This window comes from Neurospora tetrasperma, assembly GCF_000213175.1.
Source record: "Neurospora tetrasperma FGSC 2508 unplaced genomic scaffold NEUTE1scaffold_5, whole genome shotgun sequence".
NCBI lineage: Eukaryota > Fungi > Ascomycota > Sordariomycetes > Sordariales > Sordariaceae > Neurospora > Neurospora tetrasperma.
This window is the reverse complement of record NW_009799103.1, coordinates 2,559,602-2,576,123: the sequence shown is the minus strand read 5'-3', so window position 1 is coordinate 2,576,123 and position 16,522 is coordinate 2,559,602. Positions and strand designations below refer to the sequence as shown.

Here is a 16,522-nt window from a genome sequence, read left to right as displayed (position 1 = left end):
TTTAATACCTTCCTGGCACTTGTCGGTCTGGACCATAGGTCTCACCGAGGAGCATTTGTGAATGCCCTCAACATAGAACGACGACGACGGCATTGGTAGGTGTGACAAACAGTGACCAATCAGACGAAGCTGTGAGTGATGCAAAAGTGGAGACGAATATTCAAGGGTTAGGATTGGCCACACACTGTACATAGTAGTCACCTAACTAACAGGGAAAGCTAGACAAAATCATGTGATACCGTGTGAGGAAGGCGCGATTCGCCCCCCACCCTTCCGATCTTCGCGTCTGTGTTTAGTCAACATTGTTAAGGTAAGCAGGCGCCAATCGCCATCTTCCTTCCTGGAGCCCGCTTAGTCTTTTTGCGGTGGTTTTTTCCTTTCCCTCTCATTTGCCTTCCGGAATTTTCGGTTATTGTTCTTTTGAGTGACGGGCGTGAAATAAAAAATTCCCACATAGAGATACAGGTCTAGCGTTGTTCCTAGGAAGCTACCGAGGCCGTTGTAACAAAGCCCGTTCCTTACAGCGAAGATGTAAGCACACACCTCCCCATCCCATCAATCACCAACATCACCACTCTTAACATCCGGATAATAACATCCTTGAGTCTCGATAGGACAGCATCCATGGTCTCAACATCCAAGGCCGCCTCCAAGGACAACAGCACCAACAGTCTCGCTCTCACTCAACGCAGCAAGTTCCCCACACCTCAATCCCTCGATAAACTCACCAAGCCGTTCAAATGCCCCGGCTCCGCGACGCGCACCGTAGCCGTCGACCGGCCGGCACGAAAGCGCAGAAAGATCGATTATAAAGGTGCTGGTGGCGAAGACGACGAGGATGGCGCCGACAAGCCCTACACCAACGCCGATCGGCTCGCCCTCGCCAACCGCGACGCCAACAAGTTCCCCGTGTTCGCAGTCAAAGACAAGTCACAGGTATTTCGCAAGGCGTTCTCCGTGCCGCTCATCAACAAGAACACGACCGCGTACAACCCAAACCGCCCCCCACCCACGCTCGGCCTGAGACAGGGCGCCGTCTTTGTGGCTAAGCCGCTGCATGACCCGTGCGACGAGTTTGCTATTGTGCTGTATGATCCGACAGTGGATGATAAGCCCAAGGATACGGCGCCAAAGGCCATTGAAGAAAAGAAGGAAGAACCAGAGGTCAAGGTTGATGCGCCGCTGGTGCACAAGAGTCTGGCGGAGATTCTGGGCATCAAGAAGAAAGTCGAGGGTGAGCACCCTCGTGTCCCGGTGGTGATTGATCCCAGGCTGGCCAAGGTGCTGCGGCCGCATCAGATCGAGGGTGTCCGGTTCATGTACCGGTGCGTGACGGGCATGATTGATGAGAAGGCGAATGGTTGCATCATGGCGGACGAGATGGGCTTGGGAAAGACGTTGCAGTGCATCACGCTACTGTGGACGCTGTTGAAGCAGTCGCCGGATGCTGGAAAGTCGACGATCCAAAAGGCCATTGTGGCGTGTCCGTCGAGTTTGGTCAGGAATTGGGCGAATGAGTTGGTCAAATGGTTGGGCGCGGACGCTATCACGCCCTTTGCCATTGATGGAAAGGCCTCGAAGGAGGAGTTGACGAGGCAGCTGCGGCAGTGGGCGATTGCCAGTGGACGGTCTGTGACGAGACCGGTGATCATCGTCTCGTACGAGACGCTAAGGCTCAATGTGGACGAGCTTAAGGGGACTCCCATTGGGTTGATGCTTTGCGACGAGGGTCATCGCCTGAAGAACGGAGACAGTCAGACGTTTAGCGCCTTGAACAGCCTGAATGTTTCGAGGAGGGTCATCTTGTCTGGTACACCCATTCAGAACGACTTGTCAGAGTACTTTGCTCTGATCAGCTTCGCCAACCCAGATCTCCTCGGTACTCGTCTCGAGTTCCGCAAACGTTTCGAAATTCCGATTCTACGCGGCCGCGATGCTGACGCCTCGGAAGCTGAGCGAAAGCGTGGTGACGAGTGCTTGGTTGAACTCCTTGCCATCGTCAACAAGTTCATCATTCGTCGTACCAACGATATTCTCTCCAAGTACCTCCCCGTGAAGTACGAGCACGTTGTCTTCTGCAACCTCGCTCCCTTCCAGCTCGACTTGTACAATTACTTTGTCGCCTCCCCCGACATCCAAGCTCTCCTGCGTGGCAAGGGCTCTCAACCTCTCAAGGCCATCAACATCCTCAAGAAGCTCTGCAACCACCCAGACCTGCTCGACCTATCGGCCGATCTGCCTGGCTGCGAGCAGTACTGGCCAGAAGACTACGTACCAAAGGAAGCGCGCGGCCGCGACCGCGACGTCAAGCCATGGTACTCTGGAAAGATGCAAGTGCTCGACCGCATGCTCGCCCGCATCCGCGCCGACACCAACGACAAGATTGTGCTCATCAGCAACTACACCCAAACGCTTGACCTCTTTGAGCGTCTCTGCCGCAACCGGCAATACGGCTGTCTGCGACTAGACGGCACCATGAACGTCAACAAACGCCAAAAACTTGTCGACAAATTCAACGACCCGGAAGGCGACGAGTTTGTCTTTTTGCTCTCTTCCAAAGCCGGTGGGTGCGGCCTCAACCTGATCGGTGCCAACCGACTCGTCCTCTTCGACCCGGACTGGAATCCAGCAGCCGATCAGCAGGCGCTGGCGCGCGTGTGGCGCGATGGCCAGAAGAAGGACTGCTTTGTCTACCGCTTCATCGCCACGGGTACCATTGAAGAGAAAATCTTCCAGCGACAGAGCCACAAGCAATCCCTTTCGTCGTGCGTCGTCGACAGCGCCGAAGATGTGGAGAGACACTTTTCTCTGGACTCGCTGCGCGAGCTGTTCACTTATAGACCCGGGACCAAGAGCGATACCCATGACACGTTCAAGTGTAAGCGGTGTAAACCGGATGGTAGGCAGTATATGAAGGCGCAGGCCATGTTGTATGGCGATACTAGCACTTGGAATCACTTTGTTAATCATTGGGAGGGCGAGGACGCGGCGGGTAAGAGTGGAAAGGGCGGCGACCCGAATGGTGGTAGTGGAGGAATGAAGAGCATTCATGATCATTTGTTGAGGCAGGAGGTTGGGGAAAGGGATGTTAGTGCTGTGTTTCAGTATATCTCTCATTGAGCGGCTCGTTTTTCTTTTCTTTTTCTTTTTTCTTTCTCTTTAATTGAGGAGGGTGGGGATGCTGGGTAAGAAGGTGCGTGCAATCAACGCAGCCTGATGGAGTTTCGGGTGTCGTCGGATGGTGAGATTTAGCTGAGAAACAAGTATCATGTAGCGTACGGTGTTTGGGTGTTTCGGGTGTGTTATGGGAGGATTTACAAATACACATATCGTTACACATCGTAACAATCATCACACTACGTAAACTATCAGTAGCATTCATCCTTCGATCAGCTGCTTGGGTTAGTAAAGACTCCAGCGGCGGGTTATTGTCTATATAGCGCAGTATCTGATGTTGATGCTCTTCAGCTGGTTGTAAGAAGGGTTTGAGAAGTGGTTTATATATCATCTATCAAATGTACTATAGGCGCACGCTACATTGAACAGGAATAACTAACACCCACCCATGCCATGACACCTCGCTTTGCAGATCTACAACTCATCAATGACATGCTCCTTCTCCTCCTCATGTTTCTCCTCCACAACCACCGGCTCCTCAACCTTCTTCCCCTCCAAAACTTCCCCAGCCTTCTTGTCTTCCTGCTCCTTGACCCTCTTAGCCAACGCCGCGACCTCCTCGTCATAAACCGTCCACTCAGGCACCTGCCTCCTCGCCCTCTCCAACTTGGGCTCCTTCGTCATGGGATTATTGCACAAATCAATCGTTCTCGCCTTCGTCAGCGTCTCATCTGAACACCACGTCTCGCACCACAACCACTCCTGCGGCAGGCTCTTGATCGGGATCTGGAACTGCATATGATTCGGCAGATCCTGGTCCAGATTCGACAGACTATTCGGATCCGCGCTCAGCGTATGATACTGCTGCCTCAATCGATCGCCAGCGGCCAGCTCCCTGAAGCGGCGCAGATCAACCACGTACAGCGCCGAGATGTGGTACGGCTGGCCCCGCAAGTAGTTGGCCCAGTACCCGGTCTTCCAGAAGCGGAAGCCTTCCATTTCGGTTCTTGAGTCGCACATGGGCGTGAACCCGTACGGGGCCCCCTCCAGGTCGAGGCTGACGAGGTCGTACATGTCCGTGCGAACGATCTGGTCTGCATCCACGAAAATGACCTTGTCCAAGCTCAAGGGGAAGAGGACGTCCAAAAACAGAATCTTGTAGCCCCAGATTTCGCGCTGTTTTTCCGATTGGTGCCGCAGCCAGTGCGGCCATTTGTAGGCGACCATTTCGTATTTGAACCCGTATTCGGCGGCCAGGTGGGGGAGGAAGGATTTGAACGAAGGAGAAAGGAATTGCTCGATGAACCAGAATTTGACCGAGTGGTCTGTGTGCTCCATGACGGAAAGGATCATGATGGAGAGCATGCGCTCGTACAGATGGCCGGAGGCGACGGAGAAAATGTTGATTTCTGCGTGTTCGGTCTCGGATATGGACTTTTCGGTGGGCTTCTTGGCTCCGAAGAGGCCCTCGGCGAATTTAAGACCCTTGGAGACGAGGGATTCGTCTTGGGATGTGGTCTCGTCCTGAAGAACGTCCTCGCGCTCCATGCCTGGCTTGCGAGTTAGGCGGGGGTAGAGCGTGGCGCCCTGGAAAGACAGCAAGGCGACCTCGGTGGTTTCGTCGCCGGGGACGGGGGACCAGCCTTGGGCGCCGACGCTGTCGAGCGTGAAGATGTCGGAGCTACGGCCCTCCATGAGGTGGATGTTGTACATGCCTGGGTTGGCCTTGAATTGGAAGTAGCCGAGATTGGCCATGATGATGGTGTCGGCGAAGTGGGGGTGTTTCTCGGTTGCTAGGACGAGCTGCACGCCGCGCGGAGGTGAGCCGGACGGGAATTCCCGGGAGTGACCCTCGATTAGAATGTTTTCCAGCTCGTAGATGGCTTCTACGTGCTCTGTGTTTCTCTTGGCTTTGATGTCCTTGAGAAGAAGGTTGTCGAGATCGTCGACGGATACTTTGGACGCGACGAGCCAAGCAGGCGGGACATCCATGCCGGCAACGAGGAGGGTCTCTGGTGGCACTCCGCTGAAGGTCGCCGACAAGGCTTTTACCTTGCCGCTTTCATCGAAGCTGGGAGCAGATTCCAGGACGTAACGGTAGAACCTCTTGACGGGGAGCTCCGATAGTTCAGTCTGTGGATTGACAAATACTTGCAGATGAACACCCTCAAGTTCGGAGAGGACCTTGAGTATGGGAGCCCACTTCTGACCCATCTCACTGGCAGGGTTGATGACCGCAACAAAGAAGATCGTGGCGGTTTCCGGGTTACCGACATGGAAGGAGGTGTACGTGGTGTTTAGTTTGTTATAAGCCGTTGTTCTGATGGGCGGGGCAGAGTCAAATATGCCCTGGGGAGTATCTGAGATGCCCGAGAGAGCAGTGACCGAGGTCAGCTTGGCAGCAGCCAAGGGTCCAGAGACCTTATCAGTCAGTCCAAGATCCTCGATTGCCTTGTAAACCGGAAGGATGCGGTTCATACGTTCCGTTCGGAGGAACTCAGCAAAATCCTCCTTTACGAAGTCATTTGCCGACGCGATAGGACCAACGATGCGGCCATTGAGGATGAGCATATTGTCTCCAGACTTCAAGTTCAAGCTAGAGAGGAAGCTAGCAAGGTCGGCATCAAAATCCGGATCCGCCTCAGGCTTGCCCTCCTCGAGGATAGTTTCAAGGTCAACAAGGCGGGTAACCTCCAGCAGACTGCTCTCCTTGGCCTTAACGCGCTGATTCATGATGGAAGGCGAGTTGGCCAGGTCAGCGGGGTTATGAACAATATCGAGTCGAACTCCTTGATGTTCCTGTCGGAAACGCAGCGCAAAGTAAAGGAGTTTCTGGCCCTCAACGCTATTAAGGTCCGTAACAACTGTAAGTACTGCCCAGTCTTCCTTGGGGGCAGTGTCATCCGCGTCAACCACAGGCACCTTGCTGAACAGACGTTGATGCTCGCTATACACCTTGTTGACATTCAGGACCTTGACGGCGTTGGCATCTTCGGGGTATATGAACGTATTGCGCCGGGCAATGGCGTTCTCTAGGAAGAAGCCCGGGACATTGGTGTGATCATTGACCTTGTTATAATAAACCGCCTGTTGCAACATCTGGAGGTCCACCATAAGCTTATGGTTCATGTTCCGTAGCCAGTCTTCTTCACGGGGGATGGCGAAGCCGTTTATGAAGGCAGGGGGAATGTCGGTATCAGCCCTGAGGCGTTCACACCAGCGCTTCGCGCGGTGGACCTGCTTTTCCAACTCCTCGGAGGCAAAAATGTCCTTGAAAGGTAGCGCTTCATGGTCTGGTCGAATCTCACGGTCCTTGATGGCCAGATTGAAGATATCCTCGTTGGGCTTATCGGTACTGGAGGCTTCAAGAGACTTTTCCAGATAGGTAGACATGGCAGCCAAACCATACGTGTTGAGAAGATGGTACAGGACCTTTGCCTGTTCTACGGCCTCGCCTGTGGGAGTTAGGGGGACAAGGCCAAACCGGACAGGAATGCCTCGCTTCATGAAAGCAAGGAGCTGTCTGGTGACTAGGGTGACATCCTCGGCCCTGGAGAAGTCTACAGGAACAACAAGGTTGAAAAGGTTCTTGCGAACTTGAGGCAATCCTTGTCCAAAGTGCTGAATCAAAGCCCAGACCGACGGCGAATACTCGGCGTAACGTTTGTCCTTTTCAATGTTGTTCAGCCAGATAATGACCTGACCACCCTCGGGCTCATCCCGCCAGTCGAACCTACGAGGCTCTTCCTCGGTGGCCTTTGCGGCGGCAACCTCGTCATGACCCAAAAGGGAAACGGCTTGCTGGCCAGTCAGGCCCAAGTCCAGGGCACCGTTGATGAGTTTGCGTTCCCGGCGAAGCATGTCTACAAGCCCAAAGGGCTGGACCTGTCTGTCTACCATCTGAACACCGTTCATCCACAGAACGTTGGCACCTGGTGGCACCAGCAGTTGCCTGTTGTACTCATGTTCGGCCAAAAACTCCTTGGACACGTTGTGCTTTCCAAGCTTGGTCGAGTACTTGGGGAAGTCCTGTGTAAGTTTAAGCAGGGTATCAAACGGCGCTTCGCTCTGCATAACGAAGGATGCCGCCTTGACAGCGAGGGGTGAAAGCTCGGACTTTTCAAGGGGCTTGATGTCTGCGACCTCTTCATCCTCGTCCAGGACAAGCTCGGAATCAGATCTAATGGTCTTTTGGGAGTCATCTCCGGTGGCCTTGTCACCACCAGTATCCCTGTCATCAATGACGATGTAGTCTGTCCTTTTCAGCGTAAGCTCAACGCCATAACCGTTGACCGCGAGCGCATCATCTGATTGTCCAAGGCTTCTCTTGTAACGCAGCCGATACGAAGCCTCTCCTTTCCGAGCAAGTTCCATGGCGGCCTCGTGATATTTCCCAAAGGCAGGGGAGGTGATGTCGGCATAGAGCACAATTTCCTGATGGCCACTACCGAATTGTCTGTCAAAAGGCAAGGTACGCTCTCGGGAGTTGCTGTTGACATGGCCCGATGAAGCTTCGAGGCTGGCTTTGCAGTATTGCTTCCCGTTGTATAGAAACCACAGATCACATCCGTCCTCGTCGGCCACTACATATGGCTCAACAGCGGTGGTATAGTACTGATAATGAGCCTCGACACGGGGCGCAGCGGACCGCAACGAAAGAGCCAGCTTGAAGGTCGCCAGCGCCTCAGGGTTCACATGCCCATCTTCTTGAAGAATCTGGAGGAACTTTTCATAGAGCTCTTTGTCGGACTTGGCCTGGGAAAAATCTCCCTTGGCAATGCAGTCCAGTAGTGGGAAGTAGGCAGTAGCATTCTCGGAAGCCGCGGTTTCGCTGGATTCGGATGTGAGAATGGTCCGGTGCGGGTGAAGTGGGATGGTCAGGGAACTTACAGGAGCTCTACCAGATACGGAGGTGAAGGAAACGCAGCCTTGAGTGCGACGTCTACAGAAGGAGAAGCTGCAACGTGGTGTGAGGGAAGCCATGTCGCCGTGACAAGGGCTGCCGCGAGACCCCACGGCAGCTGGGAGAGGCGGATCATGGTTGTCCGGACCAGGAAGCAGGTTTATTTATGGTGACGCAGGAAGGTAATGCGTAGGTAAAAGATTGCTCGATGAGATGGCTGCCTGTTTCAAAGCTCAATCATGAGTGGGATGAGAAAAGGTGCCACGTTGGATGTCACCAACGTCAAACGGCACAGCTCGAATGTGGTGGTGTTGGTGTTGTTGGTGTTTTGTAGAGAGAGAACGAAACAAAACGGGACAATGTAAGAGGTCACCGGTTTACTCAAAAGGGTTCAAACAAAATAACAACCTCAGTAATCTGGCAAAGTTACCAGATATACATGGAGTGGTGAAATTGGGGATAGCTTCACAAACAAGTTGGCGCTGAGGTTCCTGCCGTGTGAACACCTCGCCCCGGCTGTTCAGTTGTAGTGAAGCAACAGAGCTCGCCCAGTTCGGTCTAGCGTCTGACTGAGGGAAGCTGTGTACAGGTGGCCGCCAGGGTTCATCATGATCCGTCTCACATGGGAGGTTGTGGCTGGTGCGACCCTCGACTTGCGGCCCCTTAAATGAGGCTTACGCATGCCGTAGCCCCTGAATTGCGGATCCTCTGTGTGTTTATGGCGTGGCGGTGCACGAATCGATGAGGTGAGTGCCGCTGAGGCCACGCCAGTCGTGTCTGCAAGGCCCCAACTGCAGTGGACAGGTGCTGTGCGAGTGGCAGCTGCAGCGCCCGCCCGCACTGAATGGCCCGGGAGGTGAGGTGCGATGGAGATGCCACGCTTCCCTACCACACAGCCCGGTACGGTAGTATCCTAACAAGTGGAATTGAAGCCACCGCCCGAGACCGTCCACTCCAGCACCTCAGCTCCGTTCCTGATTGTGAGTGGCATCCATCGCGGACCTTTCGAACGACCTACGCTGAGCACTCACTTCGTTGTACCTCGACACTTTCCACTTGGCTCCGTTCATTCCCCAAACCACCACCACGCCGCCGCCGCCACCCCTCCTCCTCCTCCCACCCCCCGAACGGCATTTCCCATCTACCATAGTATTTTGCGACTCCACGGCGTCTCGGCTGATCGCGTCCTAATTCCCCCCGTCTCCCACTTAAATACTTAATCCACCTTTCCCACGTTGATGCCGGGAGCTTAGGCTGTGCTCCCCTTAAAGCCACTGGCAAGATGCAGGCCTCCTCGGGAATGCTCACCAAAGTACGTTGTTTGTCGTCCACTCTCCATGCGCCTTCTCCCCAGCTCGAGCGTGTCTAACATCTTACCTTACCCCTGTGCGCAGTTCGAGTCCAAGTCGTCGCGAGCAAAGGGCATTGCCTTCCACCCTAAACGGTCAGCCTCTCCGTCCCCCGAAAGAGCAGAAGCTCCCCCGTCACTTGACCCTTGGGTCTTGATGTCTACGCTTGTCAAGAAAACCAAACGCGAAACTAACATGGCCTTGCCTCCAGACCATGGATTCTCGTCTCCCTCCACTCCTCCACCATTCAGCTATGGGACTACCGCATGGGTACCCTGATTGACCGATTCGAAGAGCACGATGGCCCCGTCCGCGGCGTTGATTTCCACAAGACACAGGTGAGCTCCCTGTTCCCTCGATGCGCCGAACCCGGGATATCGACAACTAGCTTACACATCCGTTACAGCCCCTCTTCGTATCTGGCGGTGACGACTACAAAATCAAGGTCTGGTCTCTCCAGACTCGGCGCTGCCTCTTTACACTCAACGGCCACTTGGACTACATCCGCACCGTCTTCTTCCACCACGAGCTTCCTTGGATTGTCAGTGCTAGTGACGACCAGACGATTCGGATATGGAACTGGCAGAACCGCTCCCTGCTTTGCACCATGACGGGCCACAACCACTACGTCATGTGCGCCCAGTTCCATCCCAAGGAGGACCTCATCGTTTCCGCCTCCCTCGACCAGACTGTTCGCGTTTGGGATAGTACGTGGTGCCTTGGCCGGGAAAGATGGCATGGATATTTGCGGAATACATCGATGGCTGACCATTTTGTCTTGTCACAGTCTCGGGCCTCCGCAAGAAGCACTCCGCGCCCACGTCCATGTCCTTCGAGGACCAAGTTGCTCGCGCCAATGCCAACCAGACCGACATGTTCGGCAATACCGACGCCGTTGTCAAGTTCGTTCTCGAGGGCCACGACCGCGGTGTGAACTGGGTTGCCTTCCACCCCACTATGCCCTTGATCGTGTCCGCCGGTGACGACCGCCTTATCAAGCTGTGGCGCATGAGCGAGACCAAGGCTGTACGTGTTGTGAGGATTTGTGCATCTGATGACAACTTGCTGACTGAACCATATCCATAGTGGGAAGTCGATACCTGCCGCGGCCATTTCCAGAACGCCAGCGGCTGTCTTTTCCACCCCCACCAGGACCTCATCCTTTCGGCCGGCGAGGACAAGACGATTCGCGTATGGGATCTTAACAAGCGTACCGTAGTCAACACCTTTAAGCGGGAGAACGATAGGATCTGGGTCATCGCTGCTCATCCGGAAATCAACTTGTTCGCTGCTGGTCACGACAATGGTGTTATGGTGTTCAAGCTCGAGCGCGAGAGGCCCGCTTCTGCCGTTTATCAGAACAACATCTTTTACATTACCAAGGAGAAGCACGTCAAGATGTACGACTTCCAGAAGAATGTCGAATCGCCCACGCTTTTGTCGCTCAAGAAGCTCGGAAGCCCTTGGGTGCCCCCAAGAACGCTCTCCTACAACCCCGCGGAGAGGTCAATCTTGGTCACTTCCCCGGCGGATGGTGGGTCGTACGAGCTCATCACCCTTCCTCGCGATGGTTCTGGAGCTATCGAACCCACAGAATCCAAGCGGGGCCAGGGCAACTCCGCTGTGTTTGTGGCTCGCAACCGTTTCGCTGTTCTCAACACTGCCACCCAGACCGTCGATATCAAGGACTTGACCAACAACACCACGCGATCGTTCAAGCCCCCTGTTGGCACTACCGACATCTACTTTGGCGGCACCGGTAACCTCCTCATCATTACTCCGACCGCTGTTCACCTCTACGATATCCAGCAGAGAAAGAGCACTGCCGAGCTGGCTGTAACTGGCGTCAAATACGTTGTCTGGTCTAACGATGGTCTTTACGCCGCTCTGCTCAGCAAGCACAATGTGACAATTGTGACCAAGACCCTGGAGCAGGTTAGCACTTTGCATGAGACTATCCGTCTCAAGAGTGCTGCGTGGGATGACGCTGGTGTCCTGCTCTACTCGACTCTCAACCACGTCAAGTACACGCTTCTTAATGGGGATAACGGCATCGTTTGCACCCTCGACCAGACTGTTTACCTCACCCGTGTCAAGGGTAGAAACGTGTACTGCCTTGATCGTGCTGCGAAGCCCAAGATTTTGCAGATTGACCCCACCGAGTATCGCTTCAAGCTTGCGCTTGTCAAGCGTAACTACGAGGAAATGCTACACATTATCCAGAACTCGAGCTTGGTTGGCCAGTCAATCATTGCCTACCTTCAGAAGAAGGGCTATCCTGAGATTGCGCTCCAGTTCGTCCAGGATCCCACTACCAGGTTCGAGCTTGCCATTGAGTGCGGTAATCTCGAGGTCGCCGTTGAGATGGCCAAGCAACTGGACAAGCCCAAGCTCTGGACGAGACTTAGCCAGGAGGCCCTCGCCCATGGTAACCACCAGATCGTGGAGATGTGCTACCAGAAGCTCAAACACTTTGACAAGCTTTCGTTCCTCTACCTCACCACCGGCGATCATGACAAGCTCTCGAGGATGGCCAAGATTGCTGAGCACCGTGGTGACTTCACTTCGAGATTCCAGAACGCCCTTTATCTGGGAGAGGTCCAGGACCGAATCCAGATGTTCAAGGAAATCGATTTGTACCCCCTGGCCTACATGACTGCCAAGTCTCACGGGCTTGAAGACGAGTGCCAGGAAATCCTCGAGGCTACTGGTCTCACAGAAGACCAGCTCTCGATGCCCACCCTGGGTGAACCCCTTACACCGCCCAAGCCCGTGGTTCCCACATACAAGGCTAACTGGCCAACAAAGGCGGCCTCGCAGTCCTTCTTCGAAAAGGCCCTGCTTGGCGAGGTTGAGGGCTTGTCTCTGGAAGACCAGCCCTCTGCCGCTCCCAACGGTTTAGGTCTTGAAGAGGGTGGTGCTGATGAGCCTGCGACCAAGACGGCCGGTGCTCTTGCCGAAGGCGATGAGGACGAAGATGCTGCGGGCTGGGACATGGGCGATGACATTGTTCCAGAAGTCGAGGAGGGCTTCGTCAACGTGGAAAGCGCGGATGCCGGTGGTGCTACAAGCAGTGAAGCGGATCTGTGGTCCCGGAACTCACCGCTTGCAGTTGATCACGTCGCGGGTGGTTCTTTTGAGTCGGCAATGCAGCTGCTCAACCGCCAGGTTGGCGCTGTCAACTTCGCTCCGCTGAAGCCTCGCTTCTTGGAGGTTTACCAGGCATCCAAGACTTACCTCCCTGCCGCGGCTAGCCTGGACCCCCTCGTCAACTACGTCCGCAGGAATCCCGAGGAGACGGATCTCAGGAAGGTTCTCCCTATCATCCCCAGGGACCTCGAGTACCTTGCTTCTAATGACCTGCAGCGCGGTTATGACGCGATGAGGGCGAACAAGCTCGAGGATGGTGTCAAGATCTTCAAGGGCATTCTGCACTCCGTCCTTGTGAACGCTGTAGGCAGTGATGGGGAGGTGGCTGAGGCCAAGAAGCTCATCGCTTCTGCTTGCGAGTACTCGGTTGCCATGTCCATCGAGCTGGCTCGCAGGCAACTTGGTTCTCCGGACCAAGTCAACAGCGATCCCTCGCTCCAGAAGCGGAGCTTGGAACTGTCGGCCTACTTCACCATTCCCAAGATCGAGGTTCCCCATCGCCAGCTTGCCTTGCTTAACGCAATGAACCTGGCTGTGCGGAGCAAGAACTACAGCTCTGCCCTTAGCTTTGCCAACAGGATATTGGCCAATGGAGGAGCCACCAAGATCACTGAGAGCGTATGTGATCACCTATATAACCTTACCCTTTTATTTTTTTCGGGTAGAGACACTGACATGTTTGAAAATAACAGGCCAAGAGAACCAAGGCGCAATGCGAGCGCAACCCTCACGACGCCGTGGAGATCGAGTTCGATCAATTTGCCGAGTTTGAGATCTGCGCTGCCAGCTTCACGCCCATCTACAGCGGTACCCCTTACGAGGAGTGCGCATTTGACGGAGCCAAGTACCACACCAAGTACAAGGGCACGGTGTGCACAGTCTGCGAGGTTTGCGAGGTCGGAAAGCACGGCAGTGGCCTGAAGCTGTTTGCTTGAAAGGGGTGGGTGTGTATGCGGTGGGTGCTACACGATGATGGGGGTTTTGATGACAAGTAAAGAAGTAGTTAAAGTACAGTTAAAGTAGGTATAATGATCGCGTTTCTTGCTTTCTTCTGCAGGAAGAACAGGGGAGAAGAGAAAAGGAAAGACAAAACTGTTTTGGACGCGCCTGTTGCATAACAATTACTGCCTGCCACCAAGTAAGTTCGTGTGCTATAACCCGAGCATAAAAGTCGTTGTCACCTGAACTGTCGATTAGATAATACTATGCCAGACGCAAGCCGTGATATTGTTCATCACGTTTGTGTATACATATAGGCGACACACGGAACACAACGGTAAATAGTGTATCTGTACGTGGCCTCTGTTCTGCCTATGTAGCTAAACCTCTAAGGACCATCGTTTAAAAACGCTTGCGTAAACCAACCCAACCCAACCCATGCCACACCGGCCAGCCACTTTGTTGTTTTTCTACTGCTTAGACGATCGTCTCCAACTCCCTAGCATAGCCCAGCGTATTCTCAATGATCAACCGGCTGAAGGGCTTCTCCTGCTCGGCACCGGCCTGCTCCGTCGTCGGCTCAGCAGACGGGAAGTAGATGTGGCCGTCCTTGAGTAGCCAGCCGCGGGAGCGGGCGAACTCGACCACTTCGCCCTCGGACTCGAGGAAGAGGAGTGACTTGGTGGAGGAGATGGGAAGCGAGGGGTAGGCGCGCTCGGAGGAGGAGGCGATTTCGGAGCGGATTTGGAAAGTGAGGATCTGTTGACAGTAGGGTGTGGTGGTTAGTGATTAATGTGGTACAGATAGTTAATCATGATATCGTTGCTGGGGATGGAGCGAGAGAGGATTGGGGGCAGGGAAAGGTAAAGAAAGCAAGACGCAAGAAAAGAAAACCCACGAACCTCGGAAAAAACTCCATACTCCTCACAAGGAACCTCCCCCTTCTTCATTGCCTTCCACACACGATCATAGCTCCCCTCCATCAGCCACCTCTCCAGCTTGATGGGATACCCGAGATATCTATCCGCCTCCAGCTCGCGCGTCGCGCCACCCAGCCTCGTGCTCAGCGCCTCCAGCTCGCTATGGAACTCGGCATACTGTCCCTGCGTCAACAGCAGCAGCAAATACAAGCCCGTGACCTTGTTCTTCTCCTCCCTGTTTGCGTCCGCACCGGCGATCCTGCCACCAGCAGCACCGGTACCGACAGTACTCTCGAGCTCGTAGAACCCTTGGAGCTGGCTGACGTAGCGCAAAAAGGCGTCGGGGTTCTTGGCGCGAATCGAGGCCAGGGCGCCTTGCTCGTAGACTTGGCGGGCGAGAGAGAAGAGGGAGGGGTTGGAGGCGGAGCCGGGCGCGGTCGGGGTCAGCGCGTTGAGTTGGAGAAGCAAGAGCTTGGCTTTGGAGAGGAGGGCGGAGGAGTCGGTGTAGGAGAGGGAGGAGGCGGAGGTCTGGAGTTGGGTGAGGATTTGGGTGAGTTGTCGTTCTGCCATGCTGGGCGGTTGTGGTGTCTGGTTGTGGTGTTGTGGTGGTGATCTGAGGGTGCGGCAAGTCGAGGTTCGTTTGATGTTCTAGCTTCGAGGTGGTTTTTGAAGCTATCGCGGGCGGCAAATCGAAATGACGGTTGGGTAGATGCGTCGCGTATGTGTACTCTAACTCGGAGTGGATATTGTTGTGGTACTAGATAGACCGGCGATGGTTTATGGCTTGTCGTCGGGATTTTGTTGATAGTTTTGGCTTGTCATGGGAAACGAGGCGATGGATGTAGGTACGTAGTTTGGTGTCGAGGCTGATGGTTGGATGCTTGCTGTCTTGGGGGCGTCACGGCGGCAGGCTGACGGGGTGACGTTTTGGTAAGTGGGAGCTGATGCCAGCTTGCTTGGCATGCGCCCGCTGAGTGCTGGGTCGAGCTCCACGACCCCGCCAGCTGCAGGCGATTGGAGCAGCTGGCTCGTGCACGGGTTTGTTCCTGCTCGGTGGAATAGCTTATCGATAGCGTGTTGTGATAGCGGCTTTCTACCTAGTTCCTGTACCTTGATGGCCATTTTACACTACACTATAGTAGTGTACACTCTTTTGCGCTGAAGGCACGAACGAGTCTCACTCAACGGGGTCGTGTTACGCCTTCAGTTCCGCTCACAGGGCTTGTGGCATGTAATGAGTCCAAGGGAATGGGTTCACCTGACTGATGCGGTTGACGAGATGCGCACTTGCCCGGCATAGGTGAAGACTGGAGAGCTGGAAATTTCTTCCGGTTTGTTCAACTTGCACGATCTAAAACATGGTGAACTCCCCTCGACTAGTGATGTTCCAGAATGTCATCCCTGGACACGACCTCCTACTTCGAGACCTAGATCCACAACCTCGATATCTTTACTCGCTCCTCCTTACAGGTCTTTTCTTCTTTGTTGCTTCCATTCTACTACAACCTAGATCTTGCTTTCTGTCAGAACTACCTACCGTCGACAGTGGCGCTTCGAACGCAGAGGTCCACGATCACCATGACGTCCCGGACAAAACAGACTTTAACCCTCCAGGAGGCTAATGTCAAAGCCTCGCGCTCAAAAGGTATGTAGACACTCGCCTTGAAGCGCTATTCTTATAGTGTTTGCATCCGTCATGTCTATGAGGGCGGACAACAAGCGTGGGTGTTCGGACTGGCACTGGGTACCACCCAACTACTTGTAACTATGGGAATGTGGAGGTCTCACATGCACCGAATATTCGACGCACTTGACCAGTCAGGGGCCGAGAGCGTCAAACACAAACTCCCAGCGGCCGCCAAGTTGCCATCGACAGAGGCACAGCAGGGCAGAGTCACTCTATCGCCGCATGTACATCGCACAGTACACTGCTTATACACCTCGCTCCAGAGTTGAGTTGAGGCTCTTCTCCAGTTGCGAGCAAACCAGGCGAGGCAGTGGGAGATATGAAGGTGTTCAAAATCTGCAACCATCACTACCATCTTCACTCTCGATACACTCTAGGAGGCGATTCAAAAATAGAGTCAGGCACCAAGCCACACTGTTGCCGCTGGATTCGGGCTGGTCCGCTGGGCCATGAAATT

At 54.3% G+C, this 16,522-nt stretch overlaps 4 protein-coding genes across 4 annotated transcripts; 2 read left to right on the top strand and 2 right to left on the bottom strand.

Moving 5' to 3' along the window:
- Positions 1-428: 428 nt before the first annotated feature.
- On the top strand, positions 429-3,120 carry NEUTE1DRAFT_86106 (uncharacterized protein; the record flags this gene model as incomplete). The annotated part of the gene is made up of 2 exons (XM_009855122.1): positions 429-531; positions 615-3,120. Coding segments are annotated over 2 exons (2,508 nt in total).
- A 360-nt stretch (positions 3,121-3,480) lies between these two features.
- Positions 3,481-8,156, bottom strand: NEUTE1DRAFT_67422 (uncharacterized protein; the record flags this gene model as incomplete). Its single annotated transcript, XM_009855121.1, has 2 exons — positions 3,481-7,948; positions 8,008-8,156. The coding sequence occupies 2 exons, from the start codon at positions 8,154-8,156 to the stop codon at positions 3,592-3,594; spliced, it is 4,506 nt and encodes a 1,501-aa protein (XP_009853423.1).
- A 986-nt stretch (positions 8,157-9,142) lies between these two features.
- Positions 9,143-13,625, top strand: NEUTE1DRAFT_67419 (uncharacterized protein; the record flags this gene model as incomplete). Its single annotated transcript, XM_009855120.1, has 7 exons — positions 9,143-9,332; positions 9,415-9,464; positions 9,581-9,707; positions 9,776-10,076; positions 10,157-10,395; positions 10,456-13,137; positions 13,212-13,625. 7 exons carry the CDS (start codon positions 9,303-9,305, stop codon positions 13,452-13,454), a joined length of 3,672 nt encoding a protein of 1,223 aa, XP_009853422.1.
- Positions 13,626-13,697: 72 nt separating this feature from the next.
- On the bottom strand, positions 13,698-15,201 carry NEUTE1DRAFT_86096 (uncharacterized protein; the record flags this gene model as incomplete). Its single annotated transcript, XM_009855119.1, has 2 exons — positions 13,698-14,217; positions 14,361-15,201. 2 exons carry the CDS (start codon positions 14,946-14,948, stop codon positions 13,936-13,938), a joined length of 870 nt encoding a protein of 289 aa, XP_009853421.1.
- Positions 15,202-16,522: the final 1,321 nt, after the last annotated feature.